Source organism: Vipera berus (genome assembly GCF_964194415.1).
Source record: "Vipera berus genome assembly, chromosome: 5".
In the NCBI taxonomy this organism is placed as follows: Eukaryota; Metazoa; Chordata; class Lepidosauria; order Squamata; family Viperidae; genus Vipera; species Vipera berus.
The window spans coordinates 5353265-5378871 of record NC_138207.1 but is presented as its reverse complement, the minus strand read 5'-3'; the positions used below and the strand labels follow the sequence as shown (position 1 = coordinate 5378871).

At 48.3% G+C, this 25607-nt stretch overlaps 1 protein-coding gene across 1 annotated transcript in view; it reads left to right on the top strand.

Moving 5' to 3' along the window:
* Positions 1-22962, top strand: part of CAPN10 (calpain 10) — a 38959-nt gene extending 15997 nt beyond the window's left edge. The window contains exons 8-14 of the mRNA XM_081329453.1: positions 4084-4250; positions 6587-6870; positions 11785-11987; positions 12912-13167; positions 15382-15587; positions 17026-17071; positions 20271-22962. Coding sequence (XP_081185579.1) covers positions 4084-4250; positions 6587-6870; positions 11785-11987; positions 12912-13167; positions 15382-15587; positions 17026-17071; positions 20271-20300 — 1192 coding nt within the window. The 3' untranslated portion in view covers positions 20301-22962. The remainder of the gene's footprint in view (positions 1-4083; positions 4251-6586; positions 6871-11784; positions 11988-12911; positions 13168-15381; positions 15588-17025; positions 17072-20270) is intronic.
* The last annotated feature ends 2645 nt before the right edge of the window (positions 22963-25607 follow it).

Here is a 25607-nt window from a genome sequence, read left to right as displayed (position 1 = left end):
CGCAGACCTGCCGACCTTTGGGGAGGTTTGGGCGCCTCCCCAAACCTCCCCAAACGTCGGCAGGTCTGCGCGGAGGAACGGAGACCTGCCGAGGTTTGGGGACGTTTGGGGAGGCGCCCAAACCTCCCCAAACAGGAACGGAGACCTGCCGAGGTTTGGGGACGTTTGGGGAGGCGCCCAAACCTCCCCAAAGGTCGGCAGGTCTGCGCGGAGGAACGGAGACCTGCCGAGGTTTGGGGAGGTTTGGGGAGGCGCCCAAACCTCCCCAAACAGGAACGGAGACCTGCCGAGGTTTGGGGACGTTTGGGGAGGCGCCCAAACCTCCCCAAACGTCGGCAGGTCTGCGCGGAGGAACGGAGACCTGCCGAGGTTTGGGGACGTTTGGGGAGGCGCCCAAACCTCCCCAAACAGGAACGGAGACCTGCCGAGGTTTGGGGATGTTTGGGGAGGCGCCCAAACCTCCCCAAAGGTCGGCAGGTCTGCGCGGAGGAACGGAGACCTGCCGAGGTTTGGGGAGGCGCCCAAACCTCCCCAAACAGGAACGGAGACCTGCCGAGGTTTGGGGACGTTTGGGGAGGCGCCCAAACCTCCCCAAAGGTCGGCAGGTCTGCGCGGAGGAACGGAGACCTGCCGAGGTTTGGGGACGTTTGGGGAGGCGCCCAAACCTCCCCAAACAGGAACGGAGACCTGCCGAGGTTTGGGGACGTTTGGGGAGGCGCCCAAACCTCCCCAAAGGTCGGCAGGTCTGCGCGGAGGAACGGAGACCTGCCGAGGTTTGGGGAGGTTTGGGGAGGCGCCCAAACCTCCCCAAACAGGAACGGACACCTGCCGAGGTTTGGGGACGTTTGGGGAGGCGCCCAAACCTCCCCAAACGTCGGCAGGTCTGCGCGGAGGAACGGAGACCTGCCGAGGTTTGGGGACGTTTGGGGAGGCGCCCAAACCTCCCCAAACAGGAACGGAGACCTGCCGAGGTTTGGGGACGTTTGGGGAGGCGCCCAAACCTCCCCAAAGGTCGGCAGGTCTGCGCGGAGGAACGGAGACCTGCCGAGGTTTGGGGAGGCGCCCAAACCTCCCCAAACAGGAACGGAGACCTGCCGAGGTTTGGGGACGTTTGGGGAGGCGCCCAAACCTCCCCAAAGGTCGGCAGGTCTGCGCGGAGGAACGGAGACCTGCCGAGGTTTGGGGACGTTTGGGGAGGCGCCCAAACCTCCCCAAACAGGAACGGAGACCTGCCGAGGTTTGGGGACGTTTGGGGAGGCGCCCAAACCTCCCCAAAGGTCGGCAGGTCTGCGCGGAGGAACGGAGACCTGCCGAGGTTTGGGGAGGTTTGGGGAGGCGCCCAAACCTCCCCAAACAGGAACGGAGACCTGCCGAGGTTTGGGGACGTTTGGGGAGGCGCCCAAACCTCCCCAAACGTCGGCAGGTCTGCGCGGAGGAACGGAGACCTGCCGAGGTTTGGGGACGTTTGGGGAGGCGCCCAAACCTCCCCAAACAGGAACGGAGACCTGCCGAGGTTTGGGGACGTTTGGGGAGGCGCCCAAACCTCCCCAAAGGTCGGCAGGTCTGCGCGGAGGAACGGAGACCTGCCGAGGTTTGGGGAGGCGCCCAAACCTCCCCAAACAGGAACGGAGACCTGCCGAGGTTTGGGGACGTTTGGGGAGGCGCCCAAACCTCCCCAAAGGTCGGCAGGTCTGCGCGGAGGAACGGAGACCTGCCGAGGTTTGGGGACGTTTGGGGAGGCGCCCAAACCTCCCCAAACAGGAACGGAGACCTGCCGAGGTTTGGGGACGTTTGGGGAGGCGCCCAAACCTCCCCAAAGGTCGGCAGGTCTGCGCGGAGGAACGGAGACCTGCCGAGGTTTGGGGACGTTTGGGGAGGCGCCCAAACCTCCCCAAACAGGAACGGAGACCTGCCGAGGTTTGGGGACGTTTGGGGAGGCGCCCAAACCTCCCCAAACGTCGGCAGGTCTGCGCGGAGGAACGGAGACCTGCCGAGGTTTGGGGACGTTTGGGGAGGCGCCCAAACCTCCCCAAACAGGAACGGAGACCTGCCGAGGTTTGGGGACGTTTGGGGAGGCGCCCAAACCTCCCCAAAGGTCGGCAGGTCTGCGCGGAGGAACGGAGACCTGCCGAGGTTTGGGGAGGCGCCCAAACCTCCCCAAACAGGAACGGAGACCTGCCGAGGTTTGGGGACGTTTGGGGAGGCGCCCAAACCTCCCCAAAGGTCGGCAGGTCTGCGCGGAGGAACGGAGACCTGCCGAGGTTTGGGGAGGTTTGGGGAGGCGCCCAAACCTCCCCAAACAGGAACGGACACCTGCCGAGGTTTGGGGACGTTTGGGGAGGCGCCCAAACCTCCCCAAAGGTCGGCAGGTCTGCGCGGAGGAACGGAGACCTGCCGAGGTTTGGGGACGTTTGGGGAGGCGCCCAAACCTCCCCAAACAGGAACGGAGACCTGCCGAGGTTTGGGGACGTTTGGGGAGGCGCCCAAACCTCCCCAAAGGTCGGCAGGTCTGCGCGGAGGAACGGAGACCTGCCGAGGTTTGGGGAGGTTTGGGGAGGCGCCCAAACCTCCCCAAACAGGAACGGAGACCTGCCGAGGTTTGGGGAGGCGCCCAAACCTCCCCAAAGGTCGGCAGGTCTGCGCGGAGGAACGGAGACCTGCCGAGGTTTGGGGAGGTTTGGGGAGGCGCCCAAACCTCCCCAAACAGGAACGGAGACCTGCCGAGGTTTGGGGAGGTTTGGGGAGGCGCCCAAACCTCCCCAAACGTCGGCAGGTCTGCGCGGAGGAACGGAGACCTGCCGAGGTTTGGGGAGGTTTGGGGAGGCGCCCAAACCTCCCCAAACAGGAACGGAGACCTGCCGAGGTTTGGGGACGTTTGGGGAGGCGCCCAAACCTCCCCAAAGGTCGGCAGGTCTGCGCGGAGGAACGGAGACCTGCCGAGGTTTGGGGAGGCGCCCAAACCTCCCCAAAGGTCGGCAGGAGGAACGGAGACCTGCCGAGGTTTGGGGAGGTTTGGGGAGGCGCCCAAACCTCCCCAAAGGTCGGCAGGAGGAACGGAGACCTGCCGAGGTTTGGGGAGGCGCCCAAACCTCCCCAAAGGTCGGCAGGAGGAACGGAGACCTGCCGAGGTTTGGGGAGGCGCCCAAACCTCCCCAAAGGTCGGCAGGAGGAACGGAGACCTGGGGAGGTTTGGGGAGGCGCCCAAACCTCCCCAAAGGTCGGCAGGAGGAACGGAGACCTGCCGACGTTTGGGGAGGTTTGGGGAGGCGCCCAAACCTCCCCAAAGGTCGGCAGGAGGAACGGAGACCTGCCGACGAGCCGCGGCCACACAGGGTATTCCTGTGTATTCAGGCTTGCAAAATGGCGGATCGAGCCTCTGCTGGCGGCAGAGGCTTGCAGAACGGCGGATCGGCTTATACTCGAGTCAATAACTTTTTCCAGTTTTGGGGGGTGAAATTGGGGGTCTCGGCTTATACTCGAGTCGGCTTATACTCAAGTATATACGGTATTTATTTTATTACATTTATATACCGCCCTTTCCCGGAGGACTCAGGGCGGTTTACAGGGTAATTAAAAACCAAAAATACAAAAGTTAAAAACCAAGTTTAAAAAAGATGAAATTTATCCCTGTATAAATAAAACCCCAATTAAAATAAATTAATCCTCAGCCTGGGCCGGAAAGCTCGAAGAGCCAGGTCTTCAGGCCCCGGCGGAATGATCGGAGGTCGGGGGCAGTCCTCAGCTCCACCGGCAGCTGGTTCCAAAGGGCAGGCGCCCCCACTGAGAAGGCCCTATCCCTGGGTGTTACCCGCCGGCAATCTCTTACCGGTGGCACCCTGAGAAGACCCTCCCTGTGGGAGCGCACTGGACGAAGGGAACTTTTAACTATTTTACATGGTTTATTTATTTATTTACCTGTCAAATTTATTTGCCGCCCATCTCATAACGAATGATTCCATAAAGCTTCCAGGTGACTCTGGAATATTTATGGTATTTTACCATATTTATCGTATTGTAAGCTGCCAAAACCGGCTATTTTTTTTTGTAACCGTATTAATATTCACTGCGATTTTTGGTCTCCAGAGGTCCAGGGTGGAGTCAGCTTGATCCCGTGGTGGGCGCTGAACTTTTATCCCAGCTACAGGAAGGAGATTTTTGGGCTGAAGAAGAGGAATTTTTCACGGAATTTGATGAGGTCATCACTGGATACCCGGTCACGGAAGAAGGACAGCTTCAAAGCCTTTACACTGGTATGTGATGCTGAAAAAGAGCCAGTTTTTAAAGGAAAAAAACCCTTTTTGCAAAATACGACAGATAATCCTTGACTTACAACAGCTCATTTAGTGACTGTTCAAAGTTACAACAGCACTGAAAAAAGTGACACACACACACACACACACACACACACACACAGTTTTTATAGGGTTAGGAATAAGGTGGGGGTTAGGGTTGGGATTTGGATTAGAATTAGGGTTAGGGTTGGGGTTGGGATTTTTCCAAATAACATTTTCAATATTTAGGATTAGGATTAGGATTTATTACATTTATATGCTGCCCTTCTCCCTAAGGACTCAGGGCGGCTCACAACAATAAAAATTAAGAGACATAAAATACAAAAATTAAAAAAGAATTAAACAATGACTATAAGAAATACGGGACAATTTACACAATAAAAACCAAATTAAAAACCATGGTTAGTCCAGGCCCGCTTGTTGGAACAACCATGTCTTCAGGTCACGGCGGAAGGATCGAAGGTCAGGGGCCGTCCGCAGCAACGGAGGCAGTTTATTCCAGAGGGTCGGTGCGCCCATAGAGAAGGCTCTCCCCCTGGGGGTCGCCAGCCGGCATTGCCTGGCCGACGGAACCCTGAGGAGGCCGACTCTGTGGGAGCGAACTGGGCGATGGGAGGTTGACATTGGCAGCAGGTGGTCTTGCAAGTACCCGGGGCCTAAGCCATGTAGGGCTTTAAAGGTAATTACCAGCACCTTGAATCGCACCCGGAGGGCAACCGGAAGCCAATGCAGCTCGCGCAGGAGAGGTGTAACATGGGAGTATTGAGATACTCCCATGAGCACCTGCGCGGCCACATTTTGCACCAGCTGAAGCCTCCAGGTGCACTTCAAGGGCAGCCCCATGTAGAGAGCATTGCAGTAATCCAGGCGAGAAGTGACAAGGGTGTGGGTGACTGTGCATAGGGCATCTCGGTCCAAAAAGGGGCGCAACTGGCGCACCAGGCGAACCTGTGCAAAGGCCCCCCTGGTCACGGCGGTTAGAAGATCTTCCAGGTTAAGCCGTGAATCCAGGAGGACACCCAAGTTGCGGGCCCTTTCTGAGGGGGGCAAGAGGTCTCCCTCCATCAAAAGAGATGGAACATGTTGGACAATGCGAGATGCCAGTATCCACAGCCACTCAGTCTTGGAGGGGTTCAGCCTGAGCCTGTTCCTTCCCATCCAGACCCGCACCGCTTCCAGGCACCGGGACATCACATCAAGGGCATCACTGGGTTGGCTTGGTGTGGAGATAAACAACTGGCTATCATCCGCATATTGGAGATACCTCACCCCAAAGCCACGGATGATCTCACCCAGCGGCTTCATATAGATGTTAAACAGGAGGGGGGAGAGAACCGACCCCTGAGGTACCCCACAGGAAAGGGGCCTCGGGGTAGATCTCTGCCCCCCTTCCACTACAAACTGCGAACGGCCCGAAAGGTAGGAGGAGAACCACCGTAAAACGGTGCCTCCCACTCCCAACCTCTCGAGCCGTCGCAGCAGGATACCATGGTCGATGGTATCAAAAGCCGCTGAGAGGTCTAAAAGGACTAGGACAGAGGAGCAACCCCTGCGGAATGAACGGAGGTCGGGGGCAGTCCTCAGCTCCACGGGCAGCTGGTTCCAGAGGGCAGGCGCACCCACTGAGAAGGCCCTCCCCCTGGGTGTTACCCGCCGGCAATCTTTTACCGGCGGCACCCTGAGAAGGCCCTCCCTCTGCGAGTGCACTGGACGAAGGGAACTTGATGCCGGCAGCAGGTGTTCCCTCAGATATCCCGGACCCAAGCCATGTAGGGCTTTATAGGTCATCACCAGCACCTTGAATCTCACCCGGAGGGCAACCTAATTGGGGGCTTTTACTTTTTCAGGGACTGTTGTAATTTTTTTAATCGTTTTTAACTTTTGTATTTCTTGTTTTAATTACCCTGTAAACCGGCCTGAGTCCTTCGGGAAAGGGCGGTATACAAATCTAAATAAATAAATAAATAAATAAATAAATAAATAAATAAATAAATAAATAAATAAATAAGAACCGTCTGTCAAGCCTCTGAACGCTAATCGCGTGACCCTGGGGGAAGCTGCAACGGTTGCAAGAGTGAAAAACGGTCGTAAGTCACTTTTTTCAGCGCCGTTGTTTCCTGCTTGAGTAGTGGGTTGGACTGGAAGACCTCCAAGGTCCCTTCCGATTCTTTTGTTTGGTTATTCTGTTTCTGCTTACAAAATGAAGGTTCTCACCCGAATGAAAAGCCTCGTGGGTCTCCGACTGCTGCAGCAGCAGCGGAGCTGTGACGCGTATCCTTTTCCCCTCCCAACAGACAAAGTGCTGAGCCACACGCAGAAGCTGTACGGGTCCTGGGTGCGAGGGCAGTCGGCCGGGGGTTGCCGTAACAACAGCACCTTCCCCACGAACCCCAAATTCTGGCTGAGAGTCTGTGAGCAGAGCGAGGTCTGCATCGCCCTCCTGCAGAAGCCCCGGAAGCACAGCACAGATTGGGCTGGCAGGATTCGCGCTTGGCCTCGCCTCCCGGAAGCGGATCCCTCCTTGGTGGATAACGTCCGAGGGAAGAATTACCACGCCCTGGGCTTGCACATCTGGAAGGTAGGAGAGATGAGCTGGGCGTGCAGGCAGACGAGCCCTTTCGGGGGTTGCTTTTTTCCCCCCCGGGAAGTATGATTCTAGTCCTCAAGATGGCTAAGAGAAATGAATCTCTCTGTGGTGTGAAGCTCTTGGTTAGCCTTTCCGGGTTTCAGGAGCAAATTGGAAATAAGATTTGTTGTGGTGTTTCCTGGACCTTCTTTTCTGAGGCACTGCTGCCACCAAACCAGACAGTGATGCAGTTTGTTAAGAGGCTGTCAATCGTGGCCAGAACGGAGAAAAACGTGCTCTCCTCATCCGACGCAGGAAATTCAGACGCTGGTTTGCACGCTTCACTAATAAATTTTGCTTTTCTTATAAGTGGGGTAGGTGAACCGGAGGACTTGACTAATCAAATGAATTTTTGCAGCCCGGGAACAACTGAATGTAGTTATATGGTTTGAGTTAAGTTAATTCAAAGCTGCCTAGGATGCTCAAAGTAACCTCAGTCTTCCAGGCTGGGGGTGGGGTGGGGGTGGGGGGCAGAAGAATATAAAAAAAGTCAAGATGGCTTCCACAAAGAAGAGGGGTGTGTGTGTCAAGCTATTCTCCAAATCGCCTGAAAGCAGGGCAAGAAACAACGGATGGAAACTGACCAAGGAGAGAAGCAACCTGGAACTTCCTGACAGTGAGAACGATCAACCAGTTCAACTCCTTGCCTCTAGAAGCTGTGAATGCTCCAACACTGGAGGTTTTTAAGGAGACACCGGACAGCCACTTGTCTGAAATGGTATAGGGTTTCCCTCCTGAGCAGGGGGGTTGGACTAGATGACCTCCAAGGTCCCTTCCAGCTCTGTTATTCTGTTCCATGTACTCCTCAACTTCCGGCCACAACTGAGGCAAAAATTTCTGTCGTTAAAAGAGACATTTGTTAAATGAGTTTTGCCCCATTATATGAGCTTCCCTTGCCACAGTTTTTTAAGTGAATCACTGCGGCTGTTAAATTAGTAGCCTGGTTGTTACATGAATCTGGCTTACCCAGTGATTTTGCTGGTCAGAAAGTCGTAAAGAGTGATCGTAGGACCCCGGGACACAGCAACCGTCCTAAATATGAACCCGTTGCCAAGGGTCTGGATTTTGATCACATGCTCGGGGGGGGAACGCCGCAAAGGTTGTAACTGTGATAAAGATGGTCATAAATAGCTTTTTTCAGAGCTATTGTAACTTTGAAAGGTCACTAAACGAACTGTTGTAAGTCAAGGACTGTCTGTATTCTGTTATCTACTTCCTAGCTGCCCCCTATCTTGGGCAAATGATGGCTTTACTCCACCCAAAGATTTTGCCATGCGGGACGCCTTTTCTTCCACTAAAAGCGGTGCGGTTTGCCTCGCAAAATTGGGAGGCGCTGCAAGTTGGACGCGTTAAAATTAAAATGGTGCTGCACAACAAATCCCTTTCCCCCCCCCCTTCCTTAATAGATTTTTTTTAATAGGAAAATAAAATGCTTTCAAAAGGACGAGGGGAAGCACCCAAAGAAGGTGATGTCGCTTGGGTCTCCCATAAACCTCCTTGAAAGACTTTGGCTGGTGATTTGACTAGCCATCTCCACCAGCTCAGAATGAAGCCAGCTTTTTTTGGGGGGGAATTTTTCCATAAGGGAGGTTTTTCTGCATCACCCACTAACTTTTCTCTAAAGGTGACAGGCTGCCAAGTTAAAAGATTCCCCCAAATTTGCAATCCGTCACATCGTGCGTCTCACTGGAACAGCGTAAGAAAACTAAACCAACATGTAGGCGGCCCAGTTTGAAGTTACAACAGCACTAAAGTGCCCATTTGAAGTTACAACAGCACTAAAAAAAAAAGTGATTCGTGACCGTTTTTCACACGACCGTTGTAGCATCTTCACGGTCATGGGAACGAAATTCAGATGCTTGGCAACTGGTTCATATTTATGACGGTCGCAGCATCCCGGGGGTGTCCTGCGTGACCCACTTTTGTGACCTGACGAGCAAAGTCAACGGTTAAGATTCGCTTAACAACCAGGTTACTAACTTACCAACTGCAGTGATTCACTTCACAAGAAAGGTGGCAAGAAAGGTGATAAAACTGGGACAAAACTCACTTTAATAATAATAATAATAATAATAATAATAATAATAATAATAATAATAATAATAATAATAATAATAATAATAATAATAATAATAATAATACGTGTCAACCATTAGTGCCAGTCAGTTTGAATGTTCAGTTGACTGAGTTTCTTGTTTTATGAATAAAAGTTTTATAATAATAATAATCTTACATTTTAAGGAGATACCTGGTTGATACCTAGGATGCTGGCAGCAACCCGTGTCAACCATCAGCGCCAGTCAGTTTGAATGTTCAGTTGACTGAGGTTCATGTTTAATCAATAAAAGATAATATAATAATAGAAGGAAGAAGGAAGAAGGAAGAAGAAGAAGAAGAAGAAGAAGAAGAAGAAGAAGAAGAAGAAGAAGAAGAAGAAGAAGAAGAAGAAGAAGAAGAAGAAGAAGTAGTTGGAAGGGACCTTGGAGGTCATCTAGTCCAACCCCTTGCTCAGGCAGGAAATTCTATACCATTTCAGACAAATGGCTGTCCAGTCTCTTCTTAAAAACTTCCAGTGCTGGAACATTCACTGCTTCTGGAGGCAAGGAGTTCCACTGGTTAGTTGTTCTAACTGTCAGGAAATTCCTCCTTAATTCCAGGTTGCTTCTCTCCTTGGTTAGTTTCCATCCGTTGCTTCTTGTCCTGCTTTCAGGTGCTTTGGAGAAGAGCTTGACTCCCTCTTGTTTGTGGCAGCCCCTGAGATATTGGAACACTGCCATCATATCACCCCTCGCCCTTCTCTTCATTAGACTTGACATACCCAATTGCATCAATGTCTCACTTAGCAACAGAAATTGCGGTCTTGAGTCAAGGCCTACCTGCACATCTCTTCCCCCTCACCTTTACAGTTCAAGAAACTAAGGAGGTTTTTTTCCTGAGATGCTTCTCACACCTCTTTTCCTTCTGGGCTCAGCTGCCTCTTATCTGACCTCCGGGGACCTTGTTCTTGGAGGAAATATAGCTCCATCCAGTGCAGGACAGACTCCAGCACAGTTGGGAAAACTGCAGTGGCCTCCATCCATCCGCCGTCTCCAGAATCATCCAGGGTTTCTTCAGTTGATCACGGTCTCTTTCATTCTGAGCTCAAAAAGAATACCGTCCTATGGAGATTCTTAGTCATCCAGGCCATGGTTGTTCCAAAGGTGCTTTTTCAAGAGGCAGCCTTTCTCGAACTCGGCAACTTTTAAGATGTGTAGACTTCAACTCTGTGCTAGCTGGGAATTCTAGCGGTCGAAGTCCCAAAGGTGCTTTTTTTTCAGGAGGCAACTGGACTTTCTAGTTTTTTCTTGGAAGACGTTTCGCTTCTCATCCAAGAAGCTTCTTCAGCTCTGACTGGATGGTGGGGAAATGGAAGGATTTATACTCCTTGCAGAGAGCTGGTCATTTGCATTCTTTTAGAGGGTCATTGAGGCCACTTGGAGGCTTATTTGTGTCCTCGGGGTCACCTGAGTGGTGCAAATGTGTGTGGGGGGCCTTCTTGGAACTGCTGAAAGGACTCTTGTAGATTGGAGATACATGATGTCGTATCCCTCCCCACTGCTGAGAGAGGGCTGTTCAATTTTGACATAGGTCTCCAGGTGGCTTCAACGACCCTCTGAAAGAATGCAAATGACCAGCCGTCTGCAAGGAATATAAAGAAGCAAGGAAGCTTCTTCAGCTGTGACTGGGTGGTGGGGAATGGGAGGATTTATACTCCTTGCAGACAGCTGGTCGTTTGCCTTCTTTAAGAGGGTCGTTGAGGCCACCTGGAGGCTTATTTGTGTCCTCGGGGTCACCTGACTGGTGCAAACGGGTGTGGAGCCTTCTTGGAACCGCTGAAAGGACTGTGTGTTGTAGACTGGAGATAGATGGTGTCATTGCTCAGGGGATCTTTGGGTTTCCAAAGAATGCTTTGGTGACGAGCTAGATTGGAATTCAGCACCAAAGTAGCTTTTGCAAAGTTGAAGGAGCTACTTATATTCCCAATGTACTTTGAAAATCCCGTTTCTGGTTTCTCAATTTGTAAAGGGATGCGAGCTTTCCCACCGACGTACAGGTGGTCCTTGACTTAACGGCCACAGTTGAGCCCCAAATTTTCGTTGTTAAGCGAGACATTGGCCACGTGAGTTTTGCCCCATTTTAACCACCTTTCCCGCCACAGGTGTTAAAGCTGAATCGCTTTCAGTTGAGAAGTTGCTAACCCGGTTGTTAAGTGAATCTGGCTTCCCCCCATTGACTTGGCTTATTGGAAGGTCGCCAAAAAAGTGGGATCACATCACACAGACATACACACCCCGGATCGCCACCACGGTCATAAGTATGAACCGGTTGCCGAGCCTCTGAATTTTGATCACGTAAATCATGGGGATGCTGCCAAGGTGGTAACTCTGAAAAATGGTCACAAGTCCCGTTTTTCCGTGCCGTTGCGACTTTGAATGGCTACTAAATGAACTGTTGTAAGGCGAGGACCGCCTGTATTCAGCTTGTCAGGACATTGATTTAAAGTCTAACCAGCTTGTATAATGCGAGATGAATGATGCAATGTTAGGAATGACTCACCAGGAGTCTGTATCCCTTTAAGAGCTTGAGTATAAAAGGGAAGGCTTGCTGCAGTCTTTCTCGTCCATTTCCTGCTGTAATTGCTGTGTATTGGAGTTTGCTGTATCACCACGTCTGTGTATTTTGTTTCGAGGGTATATTTGTAGACAGTGTATGATAAACCACCATTTAATACAAACCACTGTCTACCGTATTTACTCCTGGGTTACCTCAGCGCAATAAGACTGGGCATGCTCTGACGCAGCTCTCTGCTGCTCTCTTGCCTTCCAGATTGAGAAGAAGCAGTTCAACCTTTCCAAGACACTCTCGGCTCCCCCAGTTGTGAGCACAGCCTGTCATTCCTTCAACCGAGAGGTACACCTCCGTTGTGACCTGTCTCCTGGATACTACCTGGTGGTTCCCAGCACTTTCCTGAATAACACTGAAGGAAACTTCTTGCTCCGGGTCTTCTCCAGTGGAAGAATTTCTCTCAGGTACCCCCAGGGGCGAGGGTGGTACTGGGAAAGAGGCGGGTTGTCCCTTGAATCGGGAGAAGCTACAGGCAAGTCCTCGACTTACGGGCACAATGGAGCCCGAAATTTTGTTGGCTCAGTGAGACATTAGTTAAGGGAGTTTTGTCCCATTTTGCGACCTTTCTCGCCACGGCAGTTAAGGGAATCCCTGCAGTTCTTACATCAGTGAAACGGTTCTTAAGTGAATCTGGCCTCCTCGTTGACTTTTTCCTGTCAGGAGTTCGACAGCAAACATCGTAAAGAGGAATCGGTTGCCAAGTATTTGAATTTTGATCATGTGATCGCGGGGCTGCTGCAATAGTTTGCAAGTGTGGGGGGAAAAAGGCCACACATCACTTTTTTCAGTGCCGTCCGTGGTCACTTTGAATGGTCACTAAATGAATGCTTGTAAATCAAGGACTGCCAACGCTGCAAACGTTGGATGTTTTTGCTTTGACAATATAAAGAGGCAGCCTTTTCCTTTAAATTGCTTTGCTCTTAGAATTAGATGAAGCTGGGGGGAGGAGGAAGAATGTTTCCCCTGGTTGTTTTTAATAAGATAAGAAATGGCACTTACAGAACAGTAGGGAAGCTTTGCCCTTCAAACTGATTGGAGAACGTGATTTATGACTGCTAATTGGAGGAGGGAATTGTGCCAGATATTAGGGGCTGAAGGGGGAGGAATTCAGATCTTGGCATCCACCATGCTGTGCCCACGCTTTGTTTTCACGATTAAAGACTTTTTAGGATAAGTAATGCCCGAAAGTTCTTTGAAGTGTTTCGTTAGTTGGAACCGTGACGGACTCACTGTACAGTAACTCTGAGAAGAAAAGCCACATGGTAGATAATTATTATTATTATTATTTTCTTCCTGCTCTCCTTTCTGCTTCCTCGGTCTCTTGCAAGTGAGATCAAGCTGTCTGTGCTGGATAACACCATCCATGAAGAATTCCCGGGAGGCGAGTGGGAGACGGCGCAGCTGGAGGGATCGTGGAAAAAAGGCCACAACGCTGGAGGCAGCCGGAACTTCTCCTCCTTCCATACCAATCCCTGCTTCCCTTTGTCGGTTCCTGCCGGGTTGGGACAAAGAAGCATCAAGATCTCTCTCCATCAGCACTGCCCCGATAACAAGTGCCGTCCAATTGGGTTTCATATCTTCCAGGTAATATTTAGGTTCACAGTTGCTAATTGAATTGCACCAGTGTCTTTCCCACAGGTGCTTTTTCAGGAGGCGCGTGGACTTTCTTGTTTTTCTTCTGAAGACCTTTTGCTTCTCATCCCAGAAGCTTCTTCAGTTCTGACTGGATAGTGGGGAAATGGGAGGATTTATGCTCCTTGCAGACCACTGGTCATTTGCCTTCTTTTAGAGGGTCGTTGAGGCCACTTGGAGATTTACCTGTGTCCTCAGGGTCACCTGAGTGGTGCAAATGGGTGTGGAGACTTCTTGGCTGCAGGATGTTGTCCCTTTGTCCCTTCACTGTTGAAGACAGGCACAGGCTGTTGGGGATGAATCCATGTTGTCCGCGTCTCAAACTGAAGCGTAAATGGTTCCTGTAGTCTGCAATGTTTTCTCGAAATCCGTTCATCTTCCTGCACCATTCGAAATTCCTCCCAAAGTGCATAGTTAAATGTCTATCCTGTGTCCAAGAAGGCTCCACACACATTTGCTCTACGCAGGTGATCCCGATGACACAGGTGAACCTCCAAACAGCCTCAGCCAAACTCAGAGAATGCAAATGACCAGTTGTCTGCAAGGAATATAAATCCGTCCATTCCCCACCATCCAAGTCAGAGCTGAAGAAGCTTCTTGGATGAGAAGCAAAACGTCTTCAAAGAAAAAAAAAACCAAGGATGTCCAGTTGCCTTTGGGACAACCAGGACCTGGATGATTGAGAATCTCTATGGAGATACAGTAGTGTCTCTCAACCTTGGTCACTTGAAGGTGTTCTGGACTTCAACTCCCAGAATTCCCCAGCCAGCATGGCTGTGTTCGTCATAAACTTGAGTCAGTGGCCAAGCAGCCAAATTCTGATCACATCACCGTGGAGATGGTGCAGTGGTCGCAAGTGTGAAAAATGGTCATAAGTCACTGAATTGTTTCAGTCGAGAACTACCTGAAATTCGCAAACCATCCCATAATCTAGACTTTTCTACTTTAGTTCCTCTTCTCCTTAGCATTCCCATCTTTGCTATGGGGAAGCACTGACTGCGCCGTTCACTGGTGTTGGTCTGTTTATTCAGACATGACAGCCAATCATTTTAATCTGCGGTTTTCAAATCAACTTCTAACCAAGGCTTTAATCCCTGAATGCTAGCTATCTGTGGCCAAGATCTGAGTTTGAGTTCTGAGTCAACCCATCCTTTGATGGAAGGTTTTTTTTATGTGTTTAATAAGTGTATGGCACCTACAGAGGTCACACAATCACTAACATATGAATTTAGTTTAAATAAAACATCAGCAAATACACACACACACACACACACGTAGTCCTCAACCTACGACCACCATTGAGCCCAACATTTCTGTTGCTAAGCGAGGTAATTGTTAAGTGAGTTTTGCCCCATGTTACAACCTTTCTTGTCACAGTTGTTAAATGAATCACTGCAGGTGTTAAATTAGTAACACGGTTGTTAAGTGAATCTGTTTCTCCCCGTTGAGTTTGCTTGTCAGAAGGTCGCAGAAGGGGATCAGGTTACCCCCCCTGGACAATGCAACAGTCATAAATATGAACCAGTTGCCAAGCGTTTGAATTTTGATCATGTGACCATGCGGATGCTGCAAAACCTAGGTCAGGGGTTAGGCAACCTTGGCTCTTTTATGACTTGTAGACTTCAACTCCCAGAATTCCTCAGCCAGCCAGGGCTCAGCTTGGAAACCTCTCCCTTTCCCCTCAAGCATGGCTGGCTCAGGAATTCTGGGAGTTGAAGTCCACCAGTCATAAAAGAGCCAAGGTTGCCTACCCCTGATCTAGATCAAGGGCCTTCCTACTTGGCAACTTTAAGACTCATGGACTTCAACTCCCAGAATTCCTGAGCCAGCATGGCTCAGCTTGGAAACCTTTCCCTTTCCCCTCAGCGTGGCTGGCTCAGGAATTCTGGGAGTTGAAGTCCACAAGTCATAAAAGAGCCAAGGTTGCCTACCTCTGGCTTAGGTGATAATATCTTAAGATAAAACCATAATAAAATCACCATGACATGGAGCCATCGAATTGCAATGGGAGAGATGTTATAGTTCTTTAATTATAAAATAATTTTATTTTTTATATTTATAATATAATTACACTTATTTTATGACATAATTATATAGTTAATAAAGGCCGTGGATATCCGAAACATAAAATGAGATTACACGGAAGACTTTCTTATTCCTTCTCAGGTTCCCAGTGACAACAACCGTGTGAAAATGCCTTCCACAGCTTTCCTGCAGTTGGAGCCGGTAGTTAGTTGCGTGCCTCATTGCTACTCTCAGGAAATAAGTCAGACCTGCCGGCTGCCTTCAGGAAATTATGCCATTGTCCCCTCAACATACTTGCCTGACACGGAGGGCAGTTTCACGGTGATTGTAGCACGGAAGATAGACAGGTGAGGAGAAAAAAAAATACTTCATAGCCACTCAGCCATCCAACTTTCTTCAATCATATGTGGCAGCAACTCTTCAGAATTTCATCCAGCCAACCTGGCTGAGAATTTAGGGGATTTTAATTCCAATTTGTTCTGGAGCACAGCAAGTTGTTTGAAAGCCATTCTAGACCAGAGTTTCTCAGCCTTGGGATCTTTAATATGCATGGACTTCAACTCCCAGAATTCCCCAGCCAACATGCAGGTAGACAAAAGATCACATGTGATTCCACCGCTGAACAGGAGATTGGACTTGAGGACCTCACTGGCCTTTTCAATCCTTAGCTGAGGTATTTGTCATAATCCCTCATTTCTATACTTAGTGGATGGATGGATAGATGGAAGGAAGGAAGAAAGGAAGGAAAGAAGGAAGGAAATTGTGAGTGGATGGATGGATGGGAGGAAGCAAGGAAAGATGGATGTAAGAAGGAAGGAGGGGAAGAGGGAAGGAAGGAAGAAGGGCGAGGGAAGGAAGGAGTGGATGGATGGAAGGATAGGAAGCAAGGAAAGAAAGATGGATGAAAGAAGGAAGGAAGGAAGGAGAGTGAGTAGGTGGGTGGGAGGGAGGGAGGAAGCAAGGAAAGAAAGATGGAAGAAGGAAGGGAGGGAGGGAGGGAGGGAAGGAAGAAAGGAAGGAAAGAAGGAAGGAAATTGTGAGTGGAGGGATGGATGGGAGGAAGCAAGGAAAGATGGATGGAAGAAGGAAGGAGGGGGAAGAGGGAAGGAAGGAAGAAGGGCGAGGGAAGGAAGGAGTGGATGGATGGAAGGATAGGAAGCAAGGAAAGAAAGATGGATGAAAGAAGGAAGGAAGGAAGGAGAGGGAAGAGGGAAGGAAGGAAGTAGATGGATGGGTGGGTGGGAGGGAGGAAGCAAGGAAAGAAAGATGGAAGAAGGAAGGGAGGGAAGGAAGGAAGGAAATTGTGTGAGTGGATGGATGGATGGATGGATGGGAGGAAGCAAGGAAAGAAAGATGGAAGAAGGAAGGAGAGGGAAGGGAAAGGAAGAGGAAGGAAGGAAGGAGAGGAGGAAAGGAGTGAGTGAATGGATGGATGGATGGATCAATGGGAGGACGCAAGGAAAGAAATGGAAGAAGGAAGGAACGAGAGGGAAGGAAGGAAGGAAGGAAGGAAGGAAGGAAGGAAGGTCTCAATGTTTGGAGACCATGGGCAATGACATCCTAAGAGATCATCTTTACTGCTCCTAAAAAAATCGCCACTTCCTACATTTGAACGTTGGAGCTGTTCTCCTGTGTTCTGCTCTGTGAAGATCCGATGTTGATTTTCTGCTGTTAGGAATGAAGAAAAAGCCTGAAGCTCCGAGGAATTCTCCAGGGAAGCCTATGATAGGCCCCGTTCTCTGTTTTTTTGGCTCTTCTAACAAGATTGTGTTTGCTTTTACACAGGAAGAGCATTTGGAGCGAGGAGACTTTGGGGCAAAGACTGCAAGAGGTGAGCCCTTCCTTTCTTTGGGATTTGGCAATGTTCCGCCCGGACGATTTTATCCTTCCAAAGAAAACAACACGGTTGACAGCATTAAGTAACCAAAAAGTCATTCACCAAGGAGAATTTTTTTTTTAAAACCAGCAATAATAGCGGGTGGGAAAAGGGAAACTACAGGCATGTCGAGAAGAGTGCAACTCCATTGCCACTGTGTTAAAAAAAACTTGGAAGAGAAGAATAATTATTTTTTTAAAAAAATAAATTTCAATTATTTAAAAGTGCTTCTTTCAAGGCTCCCCTCCCTCCCCCCCCAAAAAAAGGACATTTCCACTAGGCCAGGGGTAGGCAACCTCGGCTCTTTTATGACTCATGGACTTCAACTCCCAGAATTCCTAAGCCAGCATAGCTGGCTCAGGAATTCTGGGAGTTGAAGTTCATGAGTCATAAAAGAGCCGAGGTTGCCTACCCCTGCACTAGGCTAAACCTTTGGCACGTTGTGAGTCTGTTTGTTTCGGGAATTGTTGGCCCTTCTATAATTTAGGACTTTTCTCTTTTAGCCCAAACCTGGGGGAAAAAAAATATAGAAAGCAAAACACTTCAAATCTTCTTGCTCAAAAGTCCAGAGATACAAAACTTATACTGTACACTTTTTGCCAGTCTGAAATATATCGAGGTACAGGGAATCCTCGACTTACAACAGCTCATTTAGTGACGGTTCAAAGTTGTAACTGTACTAAAAAAATGTCTTACGATCATATTTCACACGGCTGTTGCAGCATCCTTGTTGTCACCTGATCCAAATTCGGACACTTGGCAATTGATTCATATTTATGACGGTGGCAGTGTCCCGGGGTCACATGATCCCCTTTTGCGACCTTCTGGCAAGCAAAGTCAATGGGGAAGCCAGATAATTTAATAAACCGAGTAAGCATGGGGATTTGAGATTGGCAACACCTGGGGATGTTTGCTGGCTCTCTCCATCTTTTTACCTTTATATATTTTTGTACCTCGTCAGACTCACTTTTACAGTGAGGTGGACAATATATAAATTTGATCAATCAGTTAATGTGCTGTCCCGATGCATATTTTGCAAACAATTCTTCTGTAAGTGCCTCGTGGTATAGGAATCCACTACTTTTCCTGCCTGGCCTACAGTAAGCCATTTTTTTAAAAAATTCTCCTTTCTGCTCCTCACTTCAGAACATTCCCCTGGCTTCTCTTTCGCTCTTCCAATTTCTTTTTTTTTTTCATTTAAAAAGCAATAAAATAGGCTTTTTAAATTTACGAGCATATGAGTTTATGAGCAAGATCACAAGGTTTCTTTTATTGGGCCTGCTAAAACTTCCAAAGAAATGCGGGGGAACGGGGGAGGGAACAGGAAGCGAAGCGGAAAGTATTCCTGATCATTTTGAATTCTTAGAATCACAGAGATAAAGATTAAAAGGACCTTGAGATCATCTAATCCAGTTCCTTGCTCTGGGCAAGAATCTACTACAGAAGTTTCATTTTGCTTTTTGACGTACTGTTTGGGGTCTGATTCACATCACACACACCCTCACTTAAAACTGTCTCAATTAGCAACAGGAGTTTTGGGTTCAAGTGCCGTCATAAGTCACGGATTACCTGTAAATAAACAAGTGTGCTATTCTGTTTCTTACTCACATAGTGGGTAAGACAGAGGTTGGATTCCCATTGCATCCTGAATCAGCTACTTTCTTGACTGTTTGATCTGACACCTGTTGGAAGCTAACTGGGTCGTTGCCTAAAACAATATTTCTCAACCTTTGCAGTTTTAAGACGTGGTGATTTCAGCTCCAGTAATTGCCCAGCTAGCATATCTCAACCACAGCTCTCAAAATTTCCCAACTGGCTGAGGAATTCTGAAGTTGAAATCCTTGCAGGTAATCCTCAGTTTATAACCCGCAGTTGGGATGGGAATTTTGGCCATAAGTCACGACAGTTGTAAGTTCAGGCCCCCACATGACCGGATCCAATTTTGACGATTGTGCTGATTCCCCAGCCAGCCACAGAAACCTTTAGAAGGAAGCAAAATTTGTTTCAGGTAAGTTGAAATAATTCCAAATGTATGTTGGATCTTGGAGTTTCTTGGGTTAGAGCAGAGGTAGGGAATGATGGCCCCTTTATGACCTGTGGACTTCAACTCCCAGAATTCCTGAGTCAACCATGGCTGGCTCAGGAATTCCAGGAGTTGAAGTCCACAGGTTGTAAAAGGGATGGGTGACTATGGCCCCTTTATGACCTATGGACTTCAACTGCCAGAATCCCTGACCTAGCCATGGCTGTCTCAGGAATTCTGGGAGTTGAAGTCTACAGATCATAAAAGGGCCATGGCTCCCCACCCTTGAATTAGAGGAACATCTATGATTCGTAGCCAATTTTTCTGTAAAAGTAAAGTGAGTGACATTCCAGCTCCAGTTTCTCTCATGCTGGTTGAGGAATTCAGGGAACTGAAGTCCACAAGTGTTAAAAGTCGCCAAGGTTGAGAAATACTGATTGAGATTCAGAGATTAAAATCTACACTGAATATCCTCCTGCATCCAATTGGATCCATCACTAAAACCCTCAATGAGTCTTTTCTCTAATTATCAAACACAGGTACTCCTCGACTTAACGACCGTTGATTTAGGGACCGTTTGAAGTTAAAACGTCACCGAAAAAAGTGGCTTATGTTATGACCATTTTTCACACTTGCCTTGCAGCCTCCCTGTGGTCATGTGGTTAACATTCGGGTGATCCACTTTACAACCGCAATGAATCGTTTAACGATTGTGGCACAACAGTCATAAAATGTGGCACCACTCGCGTAACGAATGCCTTGCTTAGCAGTGGAAATTTTGGCCTGGGGTGTCTAGTCATGCCGGCCACATGACCACGGAGACGTCCTCGGACAAGCGCTGGCTCTTCGGCTTTGAAACGGAGATGAGCACCGGCCCCTAGAGTCGGAAACGACTAGCACGCCTGTGCGGGGGAACCTTTACCTTTATATAGATGTAAGCTGAGGACTATCTGTATATTGTTAAGAATTCTTTTTGCTTCTCATTTTTCTTGGATAAGCTTCTGTGTCCAAATTCCTGTTCTGTAAAAAAAGCAACATCCTGAAGTCGATAACCTATTTTATTTTTCTTTGTGGCTTACCCAAGTTATTTGTTTTTAATCTCTTCCTTTCCCATCCTCTTGGTTTCTACAGGTGTCTTTCAAGGCTGTGATGAAAATGTAATTTGGAATCGGCGCTTTTGCTGCAGGCAGAAATAACGGAGACCTTTAAAAGGACGCCCAACTTGTTTTAGTTTAAATTGAAATCATTCCAAATGTATGTTGGACCTCAGAGCTTCTTGGGTTGAGAGGAACATCTGTGACTTTTAACCAACTTTTCTGTAGAAACGAAACTTGAGCAACCTCCCAGCTCAAGTTTCCCTCCCATTTTTTTTTTTAAAAATACGTATCTGAATTTCAAATAATGTTGAAATCTCCAAAATTTCTTCCTGGTTTTGCCTGCATCTCTATCCGTTTCTTTTTTTTTCCATTCCAGCTGCCTTTAAACATCAGTGAAAATTTATGTACATGTGATGGTGTTCAAATTGGTTTTGGGTCCGTGGCGATAATATTCCCTCTGTGTGGTGTACGTGCTTAATATTTCCATGGTGATCGGCACTTCTGCAGAACGAAAACGGAAGGCACGATGGTGGAAAAAGATGAGGTTGTAAGTTTCAGAAAGTTTAAGAAGCAAAAAGTTGGAATATGCTACAATTGGTGCTTTGGCTATCCAAAATATTTTGAATTTGAACTATTCCAATTTTTCCTCCCTGGCCTCATCTTGAGTTGAAAAATGAGATGTTTTGATTATTTACGAAGTGTTTTGGGCTCAAAAGTGAGGGTTTTTGAACGTGAACCAAAGACGCTTTGAGCTGGAAATATTTCCAAACTAAACGATCAAGACGACCTTTTGAAACGTGAGTCAGCCATTTTGTGTTCAAAGAGAGGCATTTTACGGTCAAGAGAGGTCAGAATTAATGGGTTTTGCACACCACCGGTGCTGAGTTCCTCTATTTTGTCGGGCTCGAGAGCAATAAAATTAAGGTATAAATTTGGTTTTACGTGTTTCTGCGGCTTATGAACATCCGTGTCTGCATGATGTGGTCAAAACAGGGTAAGTGAACTTGTGAATTCTGTAGTGTATATAAATGACATCATTTATCAAAAACGTCAGTTGGGTTATTTGTGCAAGGCATCATGGCTTGTGCTGGATTCTTGTCACATGATAGGTCTGCTCTAAACCAGGTTCTGGGCCTGTGTAAACCTGGCTTAGGCCAGCCCAGAGATTCTAGCTCTCCAGATACTTCTGAACTGGCGCGTTGTTTCTCCACTGTGGATTTTAGTTTGTCATTTATTTTGCGTTTTTCCTCTTGGGCATCCTCCACACGGTAATTTTAAAGAAATATTCCTTACTGTTAATGTTAAACTTTTACGAGATGATGTCAAACAGCACATAGAGCACCTTACATTCCCCACAGGAGCATAACCAACGTGGGAGACAACATGGCAAATTGGCAGAGAAGAGATTTATACCACTCAATCTCCCTGGTTCTCTGTCCCCTGCTCAGCTCTTAATTTCTTATTTATTTATTATGAAATTTATTTGCTGCCGATCTTGTGTCAAACGATAAACGTTCGGATGTTCCCCAAGGAGAAGATGGCACAAAAATTGAGTTGCACTGATTATTGTTGGAAAAAAAATATTAATGGCTTTCTTTAGGACAGTGTTTCTCAACCTTGGCAAATTGAAGATGGGTGGACTTCAACTCCCAGAATTCCCCAGCTAGCCTGTGGGATTCTGGGAGTTGAAGTCTACCTGTCTTCAAAGGGCCAAGGTCTTGTGTTGCCAAGGTTGAGAAACACTACTGTACGGCAGGGGTCTTCAAACCTGGCCCTTTTATGACTTGTGGACTTCAACTTCCAGAATTCCTCAGCCAGCGTGAGGGAACTATGGGCCCTTCATGACTGGCAGACTTCAACTCCCACAATTCCTCAGCCAGCGTGAGGGAACTATGGGCCCTTCATGACTGGCAGACTTCAACTCCCAGAATTCCTCAGCCAGCGTGAGGGAACTATGGGCCCTTCATGACTGGCAGACTTCAACTTCCAGAATTCCTCAGCCAGGGGGGAATTCTGGGAGTTGAAGTCCACAAGTCATAAAAGGGCCAAGTTTGAAGATTCTTGCTTTAGGGTGTGTTTCCTTGACATTTTTTCAGCCTCCATCTATCTCTTTCGTCTCTCCGTTTTCTTCCCCTTTTGTTTCTTTGCTCTTTTTTGTTATATAAACTTTATCTCTCCATTTCCTTAACTTTTCCTTTCTTTATTCCAACTTTTTCCTTATATTCGTTATTTAAAGAGAGCCTCATTTGCTGGTCAAAGAACATCTGGGGGGAAAAAAGTGGTCTGTTTCTCATCCTTGCCAAAAGACATGGTCCCATTTTTCCCTTTGTTATCTAAGTAATTGAGAGTTAAAATGCAGCCATTCAGGGAAATAATTTGTGGAAAAGATTATACTCAAATGCAGTGGGCAAAGATTTTTATGGCGCTTCTGTCAGAAGATGAGCAGGAGGGTTGGAAAAGTTTTATAAAAGCGATAGGGAGAAATGCGATTTCAGGCAAAACATAAATCCGGATTATTATTTTGCTATTCTGACTTTCCCTTCCAGTAGCTCACACAGTATTGGCTTCATTTGCCCGAGTATCCTTGGAGAGCTTCTTTCTTTCTTTCTTTTTTTAAATTAAGATTTGGAAAAACTGTGTTTTTGTTTCGTTTTGTTTCTAAATATGTGAGGTATTGTTGAAATGTCTTTTGAAATAAAAAAATAAAAATGTGGACTAGCAATATGAAAAAACAAGAGGGTGGGGTTTTTTTTGGAACTGTCTGATTTCTGATAATCTCATGTGTTAAGTGGGAACATTCACGTGGCAGATTGATAACATTTCGAGCAGAAAGTAGGCAGAATAGCAGAGTTGGAAGGGACCTTGGAGGTCATCTAGTCCAACCCCCTGCTCAGGCAGGAAACCCTATACCATTTCAGACAAATGGCTGTCCAGTCTCTTCTAAAAAACTTCCAGTATTGGAGCATCCACAACTTCTGGAGGCAGGTTGTCCCACTGATTAATTGTTCTAACTGTCAGAAAATTTCTCCTTAATTCTAGATTGCTTCTCTGCTTGATAAGTTTCCATCTGTTGCTTCTTGTCCTTCAGGTGCTTTGGAAAATAGGTTGACCAGCCCCCTTTCTTTGTTGCAGCCCCTCAAATGTTGGAGAACGTCTATCGTTTTCATTAAACTAGACATACCTAGACCTAGGCCAGGGTTTTTCAATCTTGGTTCTTTTATGACTTGTGGACTTCAATTCCCAGAATTCCTTAGCCAGCATGCCTGGCATTCTCTCCCTTTTGACTTATCCAATTAAGCTTTCTATCCTTAAATTGGTAAATTGCGACATTGTGATCAGGTTGTGGTAAAAAAAGTCAAAGATGGTGGCCACGATGATCCATTTGAAACTTTGTTGGGACCCACAGGGGGAAAAAAAAGGATCCAGCATCCCGACTTTTTTAACCACACCTGGGTTGCGGTGCCATCAAATCAAGTGAGTTCAGTGAATGAAAAGAAATGGAATAAAGCTGGAGACCCCTGCTCTAGAGAGTCCTTTATTGCTCTCAATAAATCTTCCATAAAGTGATCAATAAGGATCCACTCTACCCTTTCCGGAAGGCAGCTGGTCCCTCAAGCCAGAATTCCCCGACCTTTCCAGATTGGTGGCCTGGGGGTGGGGGTGTAAAGAGGGGATGGTTTTGTGGGAGGGGCAGATTGTGCACACGTGCATGGATGCACGACGTCATGCACCCATTGCATGACGGGCCACGAGCCCCGCAATGCTCGCACCAAGCGAGGCCTCGAGTGCCTGCGACAATTGCGCCAGCTGGGCTGTGCACTTGCCCATGCGCACACCAGCCAGCCACTCCCGTGGCCAGGTTGCAAATAGTCCACAGACCGGTAGTGGGCTGGGGCCCACAGGTTGGGGACCCCTGCCACAACAGCCCCTATAATAACAAAGTCCACAGGCTAGGAGCATGCTCACAGGGCAAGGTCCAGAGTCCCAGGTCCAGTCCTCCACCCGGCTAATGAATGAACGAACCTTTATTGTCAAGTTACAATCATGTATACATTGAAATTGGCTGAGCCTCCCTTCATGCCCTCCCCCCCCTGTCTCAACTCACAGTGACAACAAACCCTCCATCTTGTTACACCGCGTGAGCTAATTGCACAACACAACGGCCCCCCAAGTCAGTCACACATAAAATTATAAAATTATTTCCCATTCAAGAGACTAACAGCCCACGGGTAAAAGCTGTTCTTTAGCCTGTTGGTACGGCTGGCTATACTCCTGTATCTCCTACCGGATGGTAGGAGAGTAAAGAGATACCGACCAGGGTGTGAGTCGTCCCTGAGAATTTTCCTCCCTCTTCCAAGGCAGCGAGCCCTGGCGAGGTCATCCAGTGGTGTCAGGGGACAGCCCACGATGTCTCGTGCTGTGCTCACCACCCTCTGTAATACTTTCCTATCTGTGGCTGTCAGGCCAGATGTCAAGCAACATTCGAAATGTCCAGCCTGTTTGACATCATGGCTGTGTTTGAGGGCATTAAGACAAAGAGCTTCAGGCAAGTACAACTTTCCCCCCTTGTAAGCCAGATCAAAGGGACGCGGTGGCTCAGTGGGTTAGGACGCTGAGCTTGTCGATCAGAAGGTCGGCAGTTTGGCGGGTCGAATCCCGAGTGCCGCGTAGCAGAGTGAGCGCCTGCTACTCGTCCCAGCTTCTGCCAACCTAGCAGTTCGAAAGCACGTAAAAATGCAAGTAGAAAAATAGGGACCACTGCGGTGGGAAGGTAACAGCGTTCCGTGCGCCTTTGGCGTCTAGTCATGCCAGCCACATGACCACGGAAGACGTCCTCGGACAAGCGCTGGCTCTTCGGCTTTGAAACGGAGATGAGCACCGGCCCCTAGAGTCGGAAACGACTAGCATGCATGTGCGGGGGAACCTTTACCTTTACCTTTAAGCCAGACCATCCCTAACACCAGCATACCAAACCACAATACAGTGTGAGAGGACGCTCTCTACAGTAGACTGGTAAAAGAGGGTTATTAGCCGTTGTTCTACCCTGTTCTTCCACAAGACCCTGAGGAAATTGAGTCTCTGTCCACGAGGCAAACGGCAGCCCACAAGGCCAGGGCAAGGCACGAGACAAAAAAACAGGAGGCAGTCCTCACGGCTACGCAAGGCAAAAGGCGACAAGCACTCCTCAAGGCAAGGTAAAAAGGTACGAGACACAGCCGTGCAGTTGTTCCTGGAAAAGAGTAACTCCCCCCGGCTTCTCCAGTCACTCCGCTCCAGGTGCTCCTTGTGAGGAGTGGTGGGGGCGACCTCCTCCCGACTAGCTTTGCAGCCCTTCTCTGAGCTTGCCTCCGCTCTGCTCTCCGTGCCCTTG